This window comes from Toxotes jaculatrix, chromosome 11, assembly GCF_017976425.1.
Source record: "Toxotes jaculatrix isolate fToxJac2 chromosome 11, fToxJac2.pri, whole genome shotgun sequence".
Taxonomy (NCBI): Eukaryota; Metazoa; Chordata; class Actinopteri; family Toxotidae; genus Toxotes; species Toxotes jaculatrix.
The window spans coordinates 7,556,259-7,575,894 of NC_054404.1; the positions used below are offsets into that span (position 1 = coordinate 7,556,259).

Here is a 19,636-nt window from a genome sequence, read left to right on the forward strand (position 1 = left end):
CTTTTCCGACCACCAGCGCTTCAAAACATTTTTTCAGATCAGTTACAGGTTTGAATGGAGCAGATTACTATCAGTGTAAACCATCCAGGCCAAGTATTTGTTTAATTTTATTTATAAAGGAAAACAGGCCTGATCCTTGCATGAATTCAAGTTGGATTTGATATCAGTGAGGGGTAAACCGTTACCAAATACTACCAAACCACCGTCTGTTTTTTTTTTTGTTTTTTTTTGTTTTTTACTGCACAGAGTGATCATCTTCCTAATAGACGATCTGTGGAGCAGCATTGGAGTTCGCCGTGTGTCCTGGATCATTGGAGATGGGCTGAGGCAGACAGGACAGACCCGACAACACCGACACCAACGGACCTTAAGTGCAGCAGTCACAGAAGGGAAGACTTGGGTAAGCCAGCCCGGGACGTTGAACAAAACCAATTAATCCCAATAAACGTACTTTCCGTTGGTTCGTACAGTCAAAGTTGCCTGTTAAAATTTACGAGAGTGGCTAAGACGAGTCGCTAACGTTAGCTAGGTTAACGTTTGGCTATCGCGTGTGATAAAACTTATTAGCTACAACGGCAGATACAGTTAGCCTGTAAAGCTACAGTAATAATGTTTTTAGTTTTTGGTAAAGTAATATAATGTGGTGGTGTGGAACAGCGTCAGCTGCTAATAGCAGGCTAATCTGAGCCATGTCTCCCAGTTAACTTCAGGCCGGCGAGCCAGAGTTACTGATGCTGCTAACACAAATGTTGTCAGCCTGTTATGGTCATTTGAAGTTATTTTTGTGGAAGTTCGTGGGCCGAGTCATTTGTCATAGTGACTCAGAAAAATAGTTAGTGTTACTAGTTAATGTTTAATAAGTGTGCACCTTCATTTTGTTTTGTCCTGCTCTGGAAATCTGAGACAGAAAAGAAAAAAAAAACACTCACAGTAGCATATTATTGTGTTAAACAGGATCCTGCCTCTCAAACAACACAAGGTTGCTGTATGTGCTGCTTTCAGAGCCTGACCAGAAATTAGTCTTTTCAGCTGAACTGGAATGACCTGTCCCACCTTTGACCTGTGAAGAGCCAAGTCTTTCACAGCACTTTCCTTTTATTCCCCTCGTTCCTGCGGTATTTGTACCGCAGTGTTTTTTGTCTTATAGATGATTTATTTCATTGGTCTTACTGAAACCAAATGTATAATAAAATTTGATCTCCTCGAACAAGGCTGGATCACCAACGGGGTGAAACTGGCAACTGCACGGGGGGGGGGGGGGGGGGCCTCAGACCCAGAACTGGTCTGTCCAGCTGGTGCTCACTGTCGTTTTATGACTTGTCCTGTGTGACCAGTTGGTTGCCATGTGATAGTGGACAAAGCCTTCCTGCAAATGTAAAGAGTGAGTTTACTGGGAGAGTGTTTGACCTAGAAACAAGTCAACATATATCATGCAGCCTTATCTGAGCTTCTTCGGAGTTAGACCTTTAAACTGGCTTCTCTTTGCCGCTCTCTGGTTCTCACTTTGCATGTTCTCATTTATTTTGGTAGTGTATCTCTCTCACTTTCTCTTGTTCTCTATCACTCAATTTCATAACAGTCTCACATGCATTAAACAGGAAGCTCTGCTGTGTAACCTCCCATTTGTGAGCCCAAACAGAATGAGTGCATCTATGCATGCACACTAGTATCCTGGTAACTGTCCGTGTTTGCACATATAAACCTACTATCCTGGCTGTAGAAATCCAAATATGTATGTCATATAAACACCTTATAGTTTCTTATTGTTGCCTGCCATGTGTGCAGGTGTGTGGATGGATTAATGATGGATTAATTAATTAACAAATAATCTAATGATGTTGTGTACACTAGGGGTAGATTGACAGAATGGGCAGGCAGATATATAGTCAATATTGGCTTAGAACAGCTGTATATATCAGACACAAGTAACATTAAGACATTGCAGTGCAGAAATGTCCCACTCAGTATGCATCTTAGTCACAAAACCAAATAGAAAAGGTCGATGAAATTAAAAAAAAAAAAAGTTGCGCAAAACACTTTCTGTGTTCGCTTGAGGTGGTTTTTGCCTTTTTCGGGGAAAGAGTTGATGCTTTTAATAGGAGACCAGCTATTTCCATTTCTAGAGAAGAGGAAGCAGAAAATGAAAAATGATCAAATTTGCTTGACAGTTATATGGAAGCACGACTAATACCAGCCTAAAAAAAACAGGTGTTGGTCAGCCTTTATTCATTACTAATGATAAGATGGAGAGTCAAATCTAGTACAGTTGTAAATGTAATCATGTTTCAGCAGTATGTACAGCAGAAACCAAACCGAGTTCATTCCTAACTTCTTAGGTAACTGAGCCAGTACAGTAATCACAGAGATTGTTTGGATGTGCAGGATTCAAAGACATGCCTGCGCTGACTGACGATCAGAAAAACCGACATACTCTTGTGATTGTCTGTACAGAGAAGATTTAAAAACCGGGTTTCTCATGTTCCACATCAGTATCATATCCAGAATATGATCCAGTGTTGTAAACTAGTATTCATATAAACCTACTCAGTGTTGTGACATATCACCTTTTAAGTTGATATGGCAAATTTGTTAGCAAATGGTTGATTTTTTTTTTTTAACACATTGAGCATTTACTCTACACAGCAACTTTATGATTCATTTGGAGTCATGTGTTTGGCCTCCTATCGACTGTTTAAGTCCAATATTCTCTCTTTTTTTGCTCAGTTTTGGGCTCTACCAACTCCTGAGGGAAGTATTGTGACTCTTTAGCAGCTAATGCTCCACCATGTTCACCAGTTAGTCACTAACGGTGTCTGTCTGCTGTTTGGCGCTGAGCAGGTTGTGTACAGGGAGTTTGTAGAGTAATATTTGCTGAAAACAGCTGCCTGTTGTGGCCGAGCAGTGAGGGTGAACCAAAACAGTAAAGCTGCCGTCCTGGTCCTTAATCACAATTCTTTTACAAAATAACTTAAGTGATACTTATCGATTATGTTTCTCTATGTTATGTGTTTGTGTAAAAAATGTATATTGGCTTATATATTGCCATCACATTTTTACAAATTCTCAAATATCAGTGTTGGTCTGCTGTAGTCCATATACCTATTTTTCACTAGAAATAGAAAAAGAGGCCACTGATTTACCTGTTATCAAATTTAATATCTCTGCAGTTTACATGGTTGCCTGATCACCTCGTAGGGATTTTGTTTTGCACTATCTCTAACATCTAATCTGCATCACTGAAATGAATCAGCATGCATGCAGATGAACTTGTGCACAGCACCTCATTTACAGGATCACTGAACTCCACAGAGATGTCTCTCACTCTCACATGACAATCGGTGTTTGTGTAGTGTTGAGTTAGTCGCCTCTGACAGTGTTGCTCCTTTCTGGTGCCTGTGTGTCAAATGGGATGACTCGCATAGATGCAGGGACTAACTGAGATGCTCCCAGCCCAGAGTCCATGCACAACAACCAGGCCTTTTGTCCCTGATTTGCCCCCATCCACCCACACAGTGCTCATAACGTCATGGAGAAAGAGCGTCTTTATCTTTGCTTTCCAAAGATTCATCTCACTCACATATTTTAGGCGCAGGCCAAAAAGACAGCAGCTTAAACAGGCTAATGCGACAATATGCGTACAGTAATGCTGCACCCACCCACACAGGGTTTGACATTGAGATGCTTGCATTTACACACATAAGACTAAACTGATGCACTTTAATCATTTGCTTTTTTTTTCGTTGATTTGCAGTGAGCAGTAGGTTTTGGGGATGTATCAGGCCTCAGCAGGTTAAATATTGCACATTCTCTCCCACGCGGCTCCTGAGGGTGTTTGTGTTGTTTCTTTGTGTCGAACATGGCTGAGCTCAGTGGCTTTTTTTTTTTTTTTTTTTTGACCATGCTCAAGTGGGTGCTCAGCTGTGGCAGGAGGGAGGGAATAGAAGGGGCTGGCCAGAGGCTTGCCAAATCGGATGAGAGAGCAGTTGGGAGGAGATAGCACAGAAAGTGAGAGAGGAGAGGCCTGCAAGAGAAGACGGAGAAGGAAAGAAAGAGCGAAAGCCAGGGTGGGTGGAGGAGATAGAAGAGAGAGTGACAGAGGGTAGCGTGTGTTACAGGAAAAAAAGAGAGAGACTCAGAGAGAGCAAAAGACGGAGAGAGAGTGGGTGAGGCTGATATAAAAGGATAAAGGCGGGGTTGTGGTTTGTGTCACATGATCCCCATGCAGGCTGTAGCCTAGTGAGCTCCAGGTGGCAGAGAGACCACAGATACAGTAGATACAGAGAGAAAGAGAAAGAGGGAGCGGGACACGCTAGCAAACGCTCACTACAGAGACAACAGAAATTCCTCATTTACTCCCTCCCTCCTTACACATCTCTCTTTGCACTCTTTTCTCTCTGTCCTTCAGGAATTCTTCCCCGGTCCCGATTGCCCCCACTCTTCACCCGCTTTTCTCCACTCCCGGCCCTAGCAGGCCAGGGAATGTCCCGGCAGCGAGATGCCTTACGTGGACCGACAGAACCGCATCTGTGGCTTCCTGGACATCGAGGAGAATGAGAGCAGTGGCAAGTTCTTGCGCCGTTACTTCATATTGGACACACAGCAGGGAAGCCTGGTGTGGTTCATGGACAACCCGCAGGTAATTACACAGGGCTGCGTTAGCTTAGCTCTTAGCTCTTTTTGGGAAAAAGTCCCGCAGGTAAGTCACAGGCAAATGTTTAATTTGTTGATGGAAAATTGGGCAATTTACAGGCAACTATATGCCAGCTAGCGTTTGTTATCAGCGTGGTTGATCAGCTCTCATGCAACTGTGGGCTAACTGCAGGCCACTTTTAGCTAGGCTGTCTTCATTCATTATGAACACAAAGCTAAGTACAGGCTAAATGTTTCCATCGCCAGACCGTCACACAAGGATGGGAGGCCTTGTATTATGAAATTCTAGTTGACAGCAAACTGGAAGCACATATTACAGGCACAGGAGTAGGTCAGTGCTAACAGTGTGTCTGTGTTAGTTTGCAATCAGCAGACATTGCTGTAAATGGGTTAGACTGGGGATAAAACAAATTCAAAGTTTATCTCTAAACCAGGGATTAGTTTTTTTTTTTAAATGCTGTAGTCCTCTGGTTTTGTCCACATAGAGAATACTGATGTTTGCAGGGACCAAAGTAGTCAACATTTTCTGCTCTGTGACCCTTGGTGTCACAGTTATTACAGTATAACTCTCCTCTTGGCTTGTACATCATGCTGGTTTAAAGATGCTGTATTTGTAAATGTGCTGTTACATGAAGTATTCATAAATGATGTAGTGCAGGAAGAATTTTAAATAATTTAGTAAGTCCTTTTCTTTTTATAGATTGAAAAAGGTTAAATTTTAATGATGTTAAATCTGGATCCCCTAGTTTCAGACACACAGCAAGACACTGAAATTAACTATCATGGAATGCAGCCAAAGTATACTGTACTTACTCTATAATATTGACTTGCTTTTCAGAACTTGACTTCACCTTTTCGCCACATTTCGTTTTGTCAGTAATCCACTGCTGAGGGCTTTTCTATAATAGAATGATGAATGACTAGTTTTATCTTTCTCTTTACATATGTAAATGCATATGTTGTATTTTGTTCTTGTTTTTTAACCATTCTCCCACAGAATCTGCCTGTTGGTGCAGACTGCGTTGGTTCACTCAAGCTCACCTACATCTCTAAGGTACACAGAGATATTACCACCACCAGCTTATCTGACACTAGCATGATTATATATAAATAGAATCCATTTACAGTATTTGGTTGAACTTGGAAGCTAACAGTTGAGAGCTTTGTCCTCCTATAGGTCAGCGATGCCACTAAGCTGAGGCCTAAGGCAGAATTCTGCTTTGGTAAGAAAACACTGATCAGTACAATCTTGGCTATCTGTTATTAATGTGTTAGCACTGACAATATGAATGTGATAGTTTGCTGAAGGAGTAGGGTCATAGAAAAACATAGACATATATACAAATAATTTCTCTAACCTTTTACACGTAAAATGTTTTTTTTTTTTGCTACACAGCCATAGTATAGCAAATGGGTCTTGGGAAATATTGTTGACTGCAAAGACTATAAGAAACTTCATAAAAGTATAGAAGTTAAAGATGCCTGCAGTGCTCTGCAAACATGAGTAGTGATGGTGTGATTAATCACATGTTGACTGAGCTGACTAAACTTAATATAGCCTAAGGGAAGAATGTTTGCTGTTCTTGTCTGCCCTCTAAACTTGGTCAAGCACTGCTCTCCACATACTTTCTCCACCATTGGCAGCTTTGTTCAACATTGTCTGTTTAGCCAACACACTAAGATGCAGGAGGCTGCAGCAGTTGATGATCTGGGCTTGTGTTCATTAGGTTTAACTGTTTTAGGATTGTTTGTGCCTTTCAGAGTTCATAACTTTAGCCAAAGAGGCGGTTGTGTTGGCTTCTGATAAGTTTTCTTGGATCATATTTTTAGGTCTAATAAAGTCTGAGCCTCAGCAAGTAGACATTTCTCCCAGTAGTCCTGTTTTATAATTGTCCTCCACATTGCACTGCAGATAAGCTGTGGGTTTCATCTCATCTGTGTTTCCTGTTAACCTGAATATTAAAATTACCCTGTGGACTTTTTTGTTGTAAACAAACAGTTTTGCATTGCATCTATCCTGAAGGACTTATTAGCATGTTGAGTGCATTCCCCACCCCACAAAATTTTAACCCTTCATTGTTTACATCAGCTTCTACTGGTGCATCACATGAGGCACATTAACTCCACTAACTGTTGATACACATTATTGCCCTCTGTGATTGGCTGCAATATGTATCTCGTCACTTCTATTCTCGTGGCATGCACGTATGCTCCTGTGCTCGTGCTGGTAGACACTTTCTAGTAATGATGTAGGACCTCGCTCGTCAAAAAATTGCTCCACAGCACCACCAGTGGTTTACTAAAATCACTTGATATCCTACTAGTGAATATTTTCTAACAAAGAAATCTGGACTTGATTTGTCCTTTTCTTCTCACCCTGTGTGGTCAAGATGGGAATGAAAACTGTTGCATAAATATGAACCATCATCAGGTTATTTAGGTGTAAACATCCATTCCCTGTCAGTGTTTACTTGCCCCCTCCTCTTCTTTTATCCGCTTCAATAGCAGGAAATGCTAGTGTGTGACAAGAAGCTGACTGCCGTGAGTGTGTGTGTTTGTGTTTTTGCCTGGCTGTGTGTGCACACCAGTTGCCTTGCAGAGGTTTCAACAGGATGCCGGCATCCTAATCAGAGCGTGATTCAGAGATGTATGAAGTTATTTTTAAACTGTCGTTTGTGTGCCACATGTTATGTTTGCTGGTATCTACAAATCCTGCCCCCCCCCGCCCACCCATGCATCTAGTAACTTAACAAGAAACACAGGGTGAAGAAGTATTTAGGAAAGTTAGGGTAATGACCATGACACTTTATGTTTTTATGGTGAGAAAGGACTTTATTGTAGCCTGTGACTGATGTGTGCTGATGAGGGAGATCAAAGGTGCTGATTTTGTGTGAACTTTGGTGCTTGGCTGCATTTCTCACAGGCACACATTGTTTTATTATGTGTAACTATGAGTCAGATCTGATAACCCCTTCCCAGATTTGTCATTCTAGTGCCCAAGAGACAGCTATACTTTCCCTGTTATCAAGCAGTTTACCACTCCATTTACACATTGGAAGGTTGTTGGATTCATTCATTCATGCTGGCCACCTGAATGAGACCAGACAGACAGATTTATTTACAGGAGAAGTTGAGGAAAAAAAGAGTGTGAGGTCTTGCATTTGTCTGTACCAAACACACAGAACAAGGAAGAATGATCTTCATTGTGCCACAGAGTTTGAGCTCTCAGTGCCTTTTACGGCTCGCCCCCGCCAAATTTACCAGTCCAGCGTTAATGTAATTTATTCCCATGGTGCCGAAAGGACATAAAGGAGACACAAGGAGGGTATGAGCTGCAGAATTGAAGGATTTATGGCAGAGAGAGAGAATGAGAGACTTGGTTTCTTGCAGTTCCCAAATCCTGATCCATAGCTAATCAGCATTTGACCCAAAAATTTCTTTGTCATTGAAAACGGAGTGTGCTCATGTTCACACGGGTGTGAAAATGTGCAACAGTATTTGATGGCTGGTAGCCGTGGGCTTTTTCGTTCTTCGTCATGGTCAGAAGTGGGTAGGTGGTGGCAGACTGAGGCAGCTGAATCTAGCTGGGTCATCATCCACATGGGGAGAAAATGCTGCTGGTTGTGTGTGGGAGAGTCCCTTGGCTCAGTTGTTTTTCACTTCCAGAGAAATCTGTGGCAGTGGATCTGTTCTTCTGCCACTCATGCTCACATCGTATTTTCTGTACAAGAAAAGCCAAAAGCGCAGTTAGTCAGTGCCACTTCAGAGTACGTATTTGTACGTGTACGTGTAGTGTTATACGCATGTGATTTATATTAGACACCAAATGAATCAGGTGGTGTGGTCTACAGAATGTAGTCTGACTCTGACCGAAGAGGCCTGAATATACTTTCACTCTCTCTATTGTTCCCCGTGCTGTTTTTTTATGATCTCTTAGTCATCAATGCTGGGATGAGGAAGTTCTTCCTGCAGGCCAATGATCAGCAGGACCTCGTGGACTGGGTCAACGCTCTCAATAAAGCCACCAAAATCACTGTGAGACAAAAACACACACACTGTGCACAGATAAACACAAGACATACAGTTCAGCCCTGATTCAGCTGTACTCATCTGTTCTTTTTGGCTCATGTTTTATCATTTGGAGAAACTTTTATTCCTTCCTCTTCTGTCAAGAAACTAAGACTGGAGTGAGTCATAGCATGACTAACAGGATGCTGTATTGTTGTATTGAGTACTGGGATAAAGGACTGTTTCCATTGTTCTCCATGAAGCCTTAACGATCCAGAAAGGAAATGGATATAAAATGTGTCAAAGGCTCGTCAGCCTCTGCAAACATATAAGTCACATCCTCAATCTTACCTATGGACAGAAAAGCTTTTGTTCCATCATTCTGCGAAATTCCTCAAAATGTCTATTTCTGTGTTTAATTAAAAATTGTTTTCAGCCTTCTCAGGTCTGATTTGTTTGTGTGTTCCTAAGGTGCCAAAGTTGTCTGAGGGCCAGCAGAATTCAGAGAACCAGAAGGCTTTGCCGGAGGTCACAGGACCCAAGAAACAGGTCTCCTATAAGACAGAGATCATAGGAGGAGTCCCCATCGTCACCCAGACACATGTAAGCATCAACCACACATGTAATGCACTACTTCCACGCACGTGTGTGATTACTTTAATTACACATTTAAAAATGTATTACTTTCAGAGCTTTTGAAACCTGCAGGGAAACACACACAATACTGACAAACAGCTGTTAACAATAAGCTGCTTAAATAATGTAGGAAGAACACTGCAATCTGACATCTGACCCCTGCTTTTCTCTGTTTTCTAACATTTTAAACCGAAAAATCTATCAACATTTCTGGTGTCCCCTCACCCTCCAGCATGAAGGTGGTGAAGGTGCAGACAGAGCGGAGCGTGAGGCCATGCACCGTTCTCACAGCCAGCTGCCATACTTCCTGGGCAGGCCAGCTCAGGAGCACACTGTCATTAAGTCAGGCTACTGCGTCAAGCAAGGAGCTGTGGTGAGTACCCACCACTGTCATGGTTCTCTCTCGGGATGAGTTGGTTTCGCTTTGCTGTCTGATGCCAGTCAGAGGTATTCTTTAATACAGCAGGACTTAAACGTGACCGGCGTCGCTGCCTGCACACAGTGCAACCACAGACTTTTCTGAAAATGCAACAAGCCTCACCATGAATTTGCAATACCGTGTATGATTAATGGTGTAGTTAAAATTAAAGTGACTTTCACAAAATAAATACTCCCCTCATGTGAGAGGGGATGTACAATCTTATGACTTGGGCAATGTGAGATGATGAGATCTCAGCTTGATTATGGTAAAGAAATTGGTTGCCTAAGGAAATGCAACTCTTCCAGTATGTACAAGTCTGTACATTATAAATGCCCAAGTAGTAATGGACTTCCCCTCTGTACATATAGAGGTAATAAAATGTGTAGGAACTTGAAAAGACTGCCCTTTAATTATTGTCGTGAAGTGGCAACTTGACAGTTCTTGTTTTTCCAGTGAATGATACAAAAACCGAACATCTTTTCCCCTTTACCAACAGATGAGGAACTGGAAACGGCGATATTTCCTGCTAGAAGAAAACGCAATGAGTTACTTCAAGTCTGATTTGGTAATTAACTTTGATGAAGTTATGTGAAGTCTTTAAGGAATGTTTTTATTGATGGTGCATGTGGATTGGAGTCACCCACACAGTCTGAGGCAGAGTAACAGCAAACACACACACAGCCCTGACTTCTAACATGTTTTATCTGCAGTCTGTGGAATTCAGTGCCCTCACTTCACATGTCCTATCATGCCCCCCCTTGGCTTTTCTTACACACACACACGCACACAAACACAGACTGTCCTCAGGACAATGCTGCACGTCCCATTCCCCCGTACTTGGCAGGGTCTGCCCTTATTTGACAGCTTTATCTGTCTATTTGGCTATCAACAGGCCCCAAGGACACAGACTCTCTGTCTGCTGTATCAAATGGCCCAGTCAAGAAAGTTACAACCATCAGGGTTTTTACTTTGCAGTCTGCTGCGCCTATCAAAGTTCACTGTCTTCAGTTCCTATGAAACTGAAAAATTCTGCTCTGTTTTTAGCCAGTGCTTTAGAAAAGGCATATGTAATACTGTGAGCACCAGTTAAGTTTGAGCTTCTTCAAGAACTATGAACACTTATTTTCTTACCTTTAGGAGAAAGAGCCTCTGAGAATGATCCCACTGAAGGAAGTTCACAAAGTCCAGGAGTGCAAACAGAGGTATTTAACATGCCCCAGCATTTTCCCATTGTACAAATTTTTTTTTTCCCCCAAGAGGATGGTGTTTACCTTTTCTGTTTTAGATAAAGATATTCGGTAGAAGAGATGAATATGATTTGACTTGTTTTCCACTCTTGTTGTAGTGACATTATGATGAGAGATAATCTGTTTGAAGTCGTCACCACATCAAGGACGTTTTACATACAGGTGCATCTTTTTCTGTCATAAAAGGAATGTGCAGTCGATTGTCATACACCCACTCAGACATTTCATAGATGTTACTGTACTGTGATGTTCATAACTTCTGTACTTTAATCAGTTTTCTTGTGTGTCTGCCTTCTCTTCCCATCACCTATCTCATTCTGATTCCTATCCTCACTGTCCCATTCTTCTCTCTCTCTGTTTTCTCACTGTCGTTTCCTTCTTCTCTGTCTCCACCAGGCTGACAGTCCAGAGGAGATGCACAGCTGGATCAAGGCTGTCTCAGGGGCCATTGTGGCCCAGCGGGGGCCTGGGAGGTCTGCTGCCACAGTATGTATCATACACTGCAGTACAGTACAGTATCATCATGGTATGGATTCAAGTCATCACACTTAGACTTAAGTCTGACTGGGGTCACAAAGGAAGAGATGTCACATGTACCTGTGGAAAGGGGAAATGACTTCAGACTTGTCTTACATGTGCAAAACCTGAGACGTATCTTACTTAGACTAAGAGTATTCACCAGACTTATTTGTGTTGTTTCACTCACGCCATTTGTTGATTATTGTTTGCAGTTTCTTGCTCACACAAGAGCTCACACAGCTTAAAGCCATAGAGATGCAATGAGAATCCATTTTTTATTTTATTTCAAACAGATGCAAAGTATCAGAAACGGTAGTTTGGTTACCTCTCGTTTCAGGATGTGCTCTTATTGTTGTAGTTTAACAACATGGCCCAGCTCCTCTATTTGTGATTGTATAGCCTGAAAACAAGACTGGTAAAGTTAAATTCTGTTCTGTGTTGTCTACACAAGTACTTCCTAACTCCCTGGTACAGGGCCTTGGGGCAGTTGCTACAAGGCCATGAGGAAGCAACATGATTTGGCGAAAAAGTTCATTATTATATAACGTAATAGGCTTTTATAGGCTATTTTTGCAGTATTTACTGTTTTTGGCACAGCCTGTTTCCCACCATCCATCAACAAGATACAGATGTTTTTTTAAAGGTGCTTTTTTGGCCATGTTATGTCTTCATTAGACAACTGGCAGTTGATAGAATGAGGGGAGAGAGAGATGGGGAATCACATGCAACAAACTGTGGACGTTGCTGTTATGGTTGGCGCCTTGAGCCCTGATCCACCAGGGTGTCCTTATGAAATCTGTGTAAGTGCACTACCTGAGCATTAGACCTGTTTAATTAGTTTAATCAGGAGCCTACGTACTTAAAGGGCAGGTAGACTTGGCAGGTGAGAAGGGAGAAGTAAACCAGTTCCATAGTCCTGTCTGCAGAAGAAACACTGTCCTCTGCTGCAGCTGGTTCCTTCTGGTTAGACTGGAATCATTCTCAACACGTCTGCGCTGACTGTTTCTCTACAGTTCCCTCTTTCTCGCCTCCTGTGTCTGTCTTTCTCTCTTGCTTGTTTTTCTCTCACCTCCCTTTTCCTCTCCTGTGCCTGTTCTCTCTATCCTCTTTTTCCCTTTCTCTCTTTCTTTCTTTCTTTCTTTGTCACATTCTCTCCACCTCCTCCTCTCCCTGTGGGCAGATGGCCCATCTGCTCTAATCCTGCTTTGCACTGTGTTGTTGCAGATGCGGCAGGCCAGACGGCTGTCGAACCCCTGTATACAGAGGTATACGTCCCGAATCGGGGAGTGCAGCAGCACGTATGTCAGCTCGTCTAAATTCCCCCTTTAAACTATAAGTTTACCTTTAATACTGTTTTCCACTCACTGGCTGGCCCTTTGTGGTTGTAGACATTATGAGGGCAGATCAGATCTGACGGCACATCTGATGCTCTTTTTTTTTTTTTTCTTTTCTTTTTTTTTTTTTTTTTGCTAAGAACCAAACACACCCTACGTATGGCTGTGATAACCCAACAAGCGCTCCTCCTTCCTTTCACGCCCTCGTCCTCGCTGCTTCTCTCATCCACTCCTCTTCCTCCTTTGCTTTACTTTTCCTTTTCCTGAACTTTCGGTTTAAGCTCAGCTCAAAGTTTAGGTCCATTGGATTCGAATAGTTTCCAGCTAAACAGGTAAAAGATGTTGTGTCAGGAACTGTAAGACTCAAGGTGTGCTTCGTTTAGCTTCACTTGCATGTGATGACTGTCGCCACAAGCATGGCAACTCAAATCAAGCACACCTCAAGTCTTTCAAGTGCTAAAAAGTAAAACTGTTTCCCGGGTACAGACTATGAACAGTTGGAATATGACCATCTAACCATCGGAAAGACCTGCAGCCGCTCCCTCCCTCCCTCCCTTATGGCTTCACTTGCACAGCTTTCACGTGTCCTCACCATTATTTATGATGATCAGTGTAAAAATATACACAAGTTGATGAACAATCCATGTGCAAACACACACTCACTGCTTGAACTACCTGACCAGCTTAGCTATGAATACCTTAAGCCTGTTCTGTCTCTGTCTTTATTACTGGGTACATGTGTCTTTCACACCTTCTGTTTCTCTTCCCTTCATGCCCCGTTATCTCTGCAGTCTGCTGCAGCTGTGTACCTGTCTTAGATGTGTGACATCCTGCTTGTCTCTCCTCCTCCCTCCTGTTCGCTGCCTGTATGTTTTTTTCCTCTCTTTCTCATACACACAACAATAATATACTTGTTTCGATGTTGACTTCCTATACCTTTTGTGAGCTTAATGTTGAACAGCTTTGAAATGAGAACTCACCTCAGCTGAATCCACACGTCCAGAGTCACAAACTATAGGTTTTCATGGTGCTGTGTTGCTTTAAATGCAAATATTTGGGTTATTACTGTGCTTGTGTTATGTGATTAAATCAATTAATCAGTATTTTCAGTGAGCTGTGGGGAATTTACCAGGTGTTCAGTGTGGTAGACTATCTGATGATCTTTTTAACAGTCTCTAAAAATCAGCATGAGCCTGACCTTTGGACCTTTGGATTCAGCATAAATCTCTTTAACATGTGTGGCTCTCCTGTATTTTGACATGTTTGTATAAGGAAACTGATTCTTAAATCTTGTGATGCTTAAGTGACACTTTGTGGATTTACTGATCAGAAATTTCACAAGCCTGCAAAGTCCCATTATGTCAGCGTGTGGGAGTACCTGTGTGAAAATACAGAACCTTAAAGCTGACAGATATTTGTGTTGGAGTCTCTTGGTGCTTTATGACTGGGATTTTTCTCCAACCAACATTTCACCAGCTGCTCAACAGCTACCACTTTCTGTTTTCACTACCTCTGCTGTGTTATTTTCCTTCTTCCCATGCTTCTGTTTTGTGTTTCAGAGATTGAAATCTGACAATGAAAAGCTGTGAAATAATGAGCAACAACCAACCACTGCTTCCTAAGACACTCTGCTCTTCCACTGCAACCTGTTGAGACTACCAAAACTAAACCCTGCTACTACCACTACTCCCGCTACCTCTGCTACTACTACTACTACTTCTACTGCTTTTACCACCATCTCCACTCTCTAGCAATGCTACATCCTTCAGCACCTACAACCTTCAAGCTGCATCAGGCCCCACATTCTGGTTCTAATTCCAAGTCTGTAACTCACTTTGGTTCTTCTCAAATAAACTGTACATATCAGGAACTCACTTTGGTTACTAACAGCCACTCGTCTTATCTCCCTCATTCTTGTTCTCTCTGTGTCCTTTACTGTTTGTGCTGCAGGAACACGGCAGCCGTTCCACTTTCTACCGCAGCCCCTCGGGTCCCCCCGTCCCTCGCTCGCCCATATCTGCCATGCCACCATGCTACCCAGAGTGGGGGGCTGCTGTCACGTGCGGCACACGCTCGCAGCCTGGCGTGGGACAGCGAGCACTTCATGAGCCTGCTGCCACGGCCCAGTCACAGCCACACGCCAGCACGCCTGTCCTTGCAGGAGACGCGCCTGGCCAAGTGACCTGCGAACCACCTGTGACCACCATCACCAACGCAGAGGAGGAGTCACCGTGGCGACGGCGGAGCAGCTTTGAGCCCCACATGTCTGAACCACCTATGGACCTGGATGACGCCGACCTGCCAGTGAGCGAGGTCTGAGTCGTTGGACTGGACGTTAAAACTTGCTTATCTGGATGGATGTTGACAGAGATGCCGTGGATAATGACGAAACCATACGCAACAGGTGAAAAAAAAAAAGGGCAGGCATTGGTTTTCAAACCAAAGCTGTTGGCGGGTGACAGTGTACAACATCATCTTTTGAGCACCTTCGCCAGCGACGTCAGTGTGCAAGAGAAACAAGTCGGGTCACCACTGAACTGCACTCGTGTGCCAAAGACGACCCAGTTCCACCCACACCCCTCTGCCTGCCTGCTGTTGCATTTACAAAGGCATATTTATTGTCCAAGAGTTGATGTTGTCAAACAAAACTACAAATTTTAGTTTACTTGTGCTTATTAGATTTCAGTGACAGAGCTTTATTTTAACCTGTACAGGCACAGTGATGTGTTCAATGGTATTTGTGGGCAGAGGATTTTTGTAAACCGCTTTGTTCCAAGAAAATAAGGGAGCTTTTAAGGGTGCAAGGTGTTTCCTCACCATCTGAAAAGAGTGTTCAACCTGAGGACTGGCTTTTCATCACCTCTCTGTAGTCTGATTTAAACGGTGTGGTCCATTCATACACTGACTATTGTAACACTGGATTTGTCTGCTGTTTTTGGCCAGTGTTAGGGATGTGGGTCAAGCCTGGTCTAGAGATCCAACCCTCACTCTAATGCAAATGAGTAATATAAGTCAAACGTTCTGGCCTGGTCTAGGACTAGATGCAGAAAATTGGGAATATATTTGTATGATCCAGCGTGTATAATAATGCAAGACCAAATGTATTCCAGTAACATTTAGTCTGATTTTTTTTTTTTTTTTAGTTATCAAGCCTTTGATTTAAACTTCTTTTATTTGTGAATATGATGTAGAAGGGTTAAGGTCAGCAGTTTAATCATATAATGGTGATCACCGTGAGTTTATTAGTTGACTGTTATTGACCACAAGCTGAATTAGCTTACATGTAAATGTAATGCAGTTTTTACAGTTATTTCACCTCTGGTAGTAAAGTGAGAGTACTGTGCAGAGGCGCAAAAAGAAAAGCAAAAAAAAAAAAATAATAATTGAATGCTATCACAGTACATGCATCACTTCACAACCTGAATCAGTGTCTTTGCAAACTACGTTTCAGCATACCAGTCTTTGTGGACTCACATTTGTGAGACTGGATGACGTGGGAAAGGCGAAACAGCGTTATAAGTTAACATGAAGATATCAGCGCGTATGCATTTTGTCATTCATAGTAATAAAAACTTCAGCCATAGAGCTGGGTCAGTTACAGATAAGCTTCATGTCCTGACAGACTGGGTTATAACAGGTTTACATTAATTAACTAAACCTGCAATCCATTGAAGGTGATGAGACTGTATGAAGACCATGCAAACATTTTTGGATTATGATTTAACAGAAAATAAAAAAAACATTCAATCTCAGACACTTCCATTGCATGTTAACATGTTAATGACTCCTCAGACTGTCTTTCTCTTTTCAGTTTGTGTTTATCTACGGCCGCTCTGTGTGTTGTGTGTTTGCAGAATAGAGCTGTGTGCAGCAGAATTATTTTTATATGCTTTTAGATGTTTCCTGATCTTATTCCTTGTGCCTGTGTTGCCATCCCAGTAGCAGGCAGTTGCCTCATGGTTTTATTTAAAAATGTCCCACTTTAATCCTGCTAAATAATACACACTAATCTTTTTTTTTTTTTTTTTTTTTTTTGTAAGTGCCTGCTTCATTTCAACCCAACAAAGCCAAACTACTTCACATGTGTTCAGTCTGGTGTAATTGGTTTGAATTGTTTCTATTTATTATGTGGATGACTTGAAAGAAATAAACACTGAAAATGTGAACAGGTCTCCTGGAGTATCATTGACTAATGTGTTCATCCAACATCAAGGAGCACAGTCTGTTTGTGGTGATCAAAAAAAAAAAAAAAAAGAGAGTGAAGAAAGAAACTCACCATTGTCAGCGTTTACAACTTTGTCCACTCATCCAGGCTCCCTCTGCCCCCTTGTGGTGAGAGAAAAATCTGCACCTGGTTCACTGCATTCCATATGCCATGGAATAAAAACGCAGTGCTATACACATTTACATATTTATCAGTAGCAGGATGTTTTTAGTTTTAAAAATGGTAATGCGTTCCAGTGCTTGAAATTATTTTTTTGTATTCAAATTTGATAAATGTTAACTTTTAATTTAAAAGCTGGTCTTCTACCTTTTGTTTCCAAAATCATTTATTACCAGTACCTATAAGAATTTAATTTTGTACACTGTGATGGAAGACGTACCACACTGTGAATCACAGTACCACATTGAAAATATTAAAGCATGGAAGTTAAATGTGTAACGGTGCATCATATTTCATTGGTTTATCAAATCTGCCCTGAGTAGCTGAACACTGGAGTAGAGGTATAAAGTAGTATGCAACAAACATAATAAAGTTTGTTCAAATTTGTACCTAACTACAGGACCTGAGTGAATGTACTTAGTTACATTCCACCATTGTATATATTCAGTATGCGTTTTGTTTTCCTTCAGCACTGATGATTCACTCATGTACAGTACGTATGTGTATCCTTCATCAGCTCTTAATTACCTGCTCGTTAGAGTACATGCAGCCTCTGGCTTGAAACAGTGTGTGTAGATGGATTTACAGAGTGAGGTCATGGAGCAACACAGACTACGTAAAGCCTTCTTAATCAGTCTGAAAATGAGTTACAACATATTCCGGGCTGCAGTCTTTGTATGCACATAATGTTGTGGATACTGCAAGTTCAGGCACAAGGGGCTTGATCAAGATGGTGGTATGCGGTTCAGAGAAGGAGGAAAAAAAAACATCTATAGCTGGCTGTAAACACCCTGTAGCCCTTTTTACTCCGTCTTCACACACGTCCGTTTCTCAGCTCTTCACTGATCTTAACTGTAGGATGTGAGACTTTGGTGTGGCTTCAGGCGTGGACACGAACTTACTCGCAGCCAAGACATCATTGCTGACTTGAGTGGAGAGATCACTCAGACCTCAGCGGCATCCATCCTTGGTTACGCTCGCTGGCCTTGGTTGGAGAATGGGTGTTCCTTACAGATGAGGTTGTTTTCATGTGCAGATTTTCCCACCATTTCTCGCCTACAAACTGCCACATAATCAAGTCTGATGATGCTGTAAGGTCACAGTCGTAGCTGCGTGGGTTTCATTCATTTTTAGATCAGTCGACAGCGTGTGTAGTAACACGTCCAAAAATGACATGGTGCTCCACTGACTTGGCTCAGAAATGAATGTACCCTCTTTTTTTTTTTTTTTACCTCAAAACGATACGCCAAGCTTGAACTCTGGGTTACTAGTCTACATTATACCTGCTTACTGTTTCCTGTGCTGTACAAGCCAGTCCAGTCTTTGAGAACACAAGACTTCCCTCCATTCCTTTATGCTCCCTCTCTAATTGCCTTTTAGAGACAGAGGCTTGTGTTACCCAGAGCTCCGGCACACCACAGGGGTCCTCAGACCAAATTCCCAAGCAGCGGCTCAGAGAAGTACTCCCCTTTACCCTGCCACCACATTTGAACCAAGAGCTATTAAAAAACAACCCTGCGCCCATAATCAATCACATTGTGCTGAGGCATTTTATGACACTGATTCATTGCCCCGGTGTTTACTGGACTCTTTTACAGCTCACCACAGACATCTAAACCTAACAGAGGTCTGTTGTTTGCCAACAGTAAAGTTAAGTCACTTAATACTGGAAATGTGTCTTTTCAACAAACAAACAATCAATTGAAAGATTATTTTATGGTGTTTCCATTGAGTCTGTGGCACAAATGATTATTGGAAAAAAAACTAGAAAAAAACAAGTGATTTACACTTTAACTTGGGAGGCAATGATTATCGCTATTTGGATCTCATCATTAGATGTTGTTTATCTCCCTGCAAGCTGGGTGCTCGCAACCCACAGAGTTGGGATTAGATCATAATAAATGGATAAATTATGTTCTCTAGCAATTTTCCAATTAGAACAAATTTGGCTGTTCATAAAGCCTACGTGAAAGCGCTACATTAACTCCACAAATCCCACAATCCACCCAACTTTTTTCCATCACTGATTTTCCTAATTAGCCCTAAGGCTTGTGTGGATGCCAGGAGTGACTAAATCATTAGGGAGTAGTGAACAGAAAAAAAGAAATAAATATAAAATGAAAAAAAAAAACATGCAGGAAATTGGCCTGCAGGATGTGTGGAGGGCTGTGCAGCATACACAACATCTGGGCGACATTGCTCTTTCCACTGCTGGGGTTTTAATATATTAAAAACTATATATTTTTATTTGTGTGTAAATAATTAAAACGTTTTCAGTGCCAATATCAGCAAACAGTCCTTGAGCTTTTCAGTGGTTGTCTGTAAGCTCCAGAGGTGCAGCACCGTTGTGAAGTTGACTGGGACTGTTTTATAAGGCTATTTAGTTTTGTGTCACGGCTCTTAAATAAATACAAGTCAGCTGACATCCATCCCCACA

At 42.0% G+C, this 19,636-nt stretch overlaps 1 protein-coding gene across 5 annotated transcripts; it reads left to right on the forward strand.

Annotated features, from left to right (window-relative positions):
• Positions 1-282: 282 nt before the first annotated feature.
• Positions 283-16,270, forward strand: LOC121189465 (pleckstrin homology domain-containing family A member 1-like). Of its 5 annotated transcripts, XM_041049604.1 has the most exons (13): positions 4,132-4,636; positions 5,648-5,704; positions 5,828-5,873; positions 8,588-8,685; positions 9,130-9,261; positions 9,527-9,667; positions 10,212-10,280; positions 10,853-10,917; positions 11,061-11,124; positions 11,359-11,448; positions 12,706-12,779; positions 13,607-13,681; positions 14,766-15,140. In XM_041049604.1, exons 1-13 carry the CDS (start codon positions 4,496-4,498, stop codon positions 14,995-14,997), a joined length of 1,284 nt encoding a protein of 427 aa, XP_040905538.1. In that variant the 5' UTR covers positions 4,132-4,495; the 3' UTR covers positions 14,998-15,140. The 5 variants fall into 5 exon arrangements, 4 of the variants coding, with proteins under 4 accessions (XP_040905536.1, XP_040905538.1, XP_040905537.1 ...); XM_041049602.1 differs by lacking the exons at positions 12,706-12,779; positions 13,607-13,681 and adding an exon at positions 283-400 and having other exon boundaries at positions 4,406-4,636; positions 14,766-16,270; XR_005894894.1 differs by lacking the exons at positions 12,706-12,779; positions 13,607-13,681 and adding an exon at positions 14,375-14,636 and having other exon boundaries at positions 4,134-4,636; positions 14,766-14,879.
• The last annotated feature ends 3,366 nt before the right edge of the window (positions 16,271-19,636 follow it).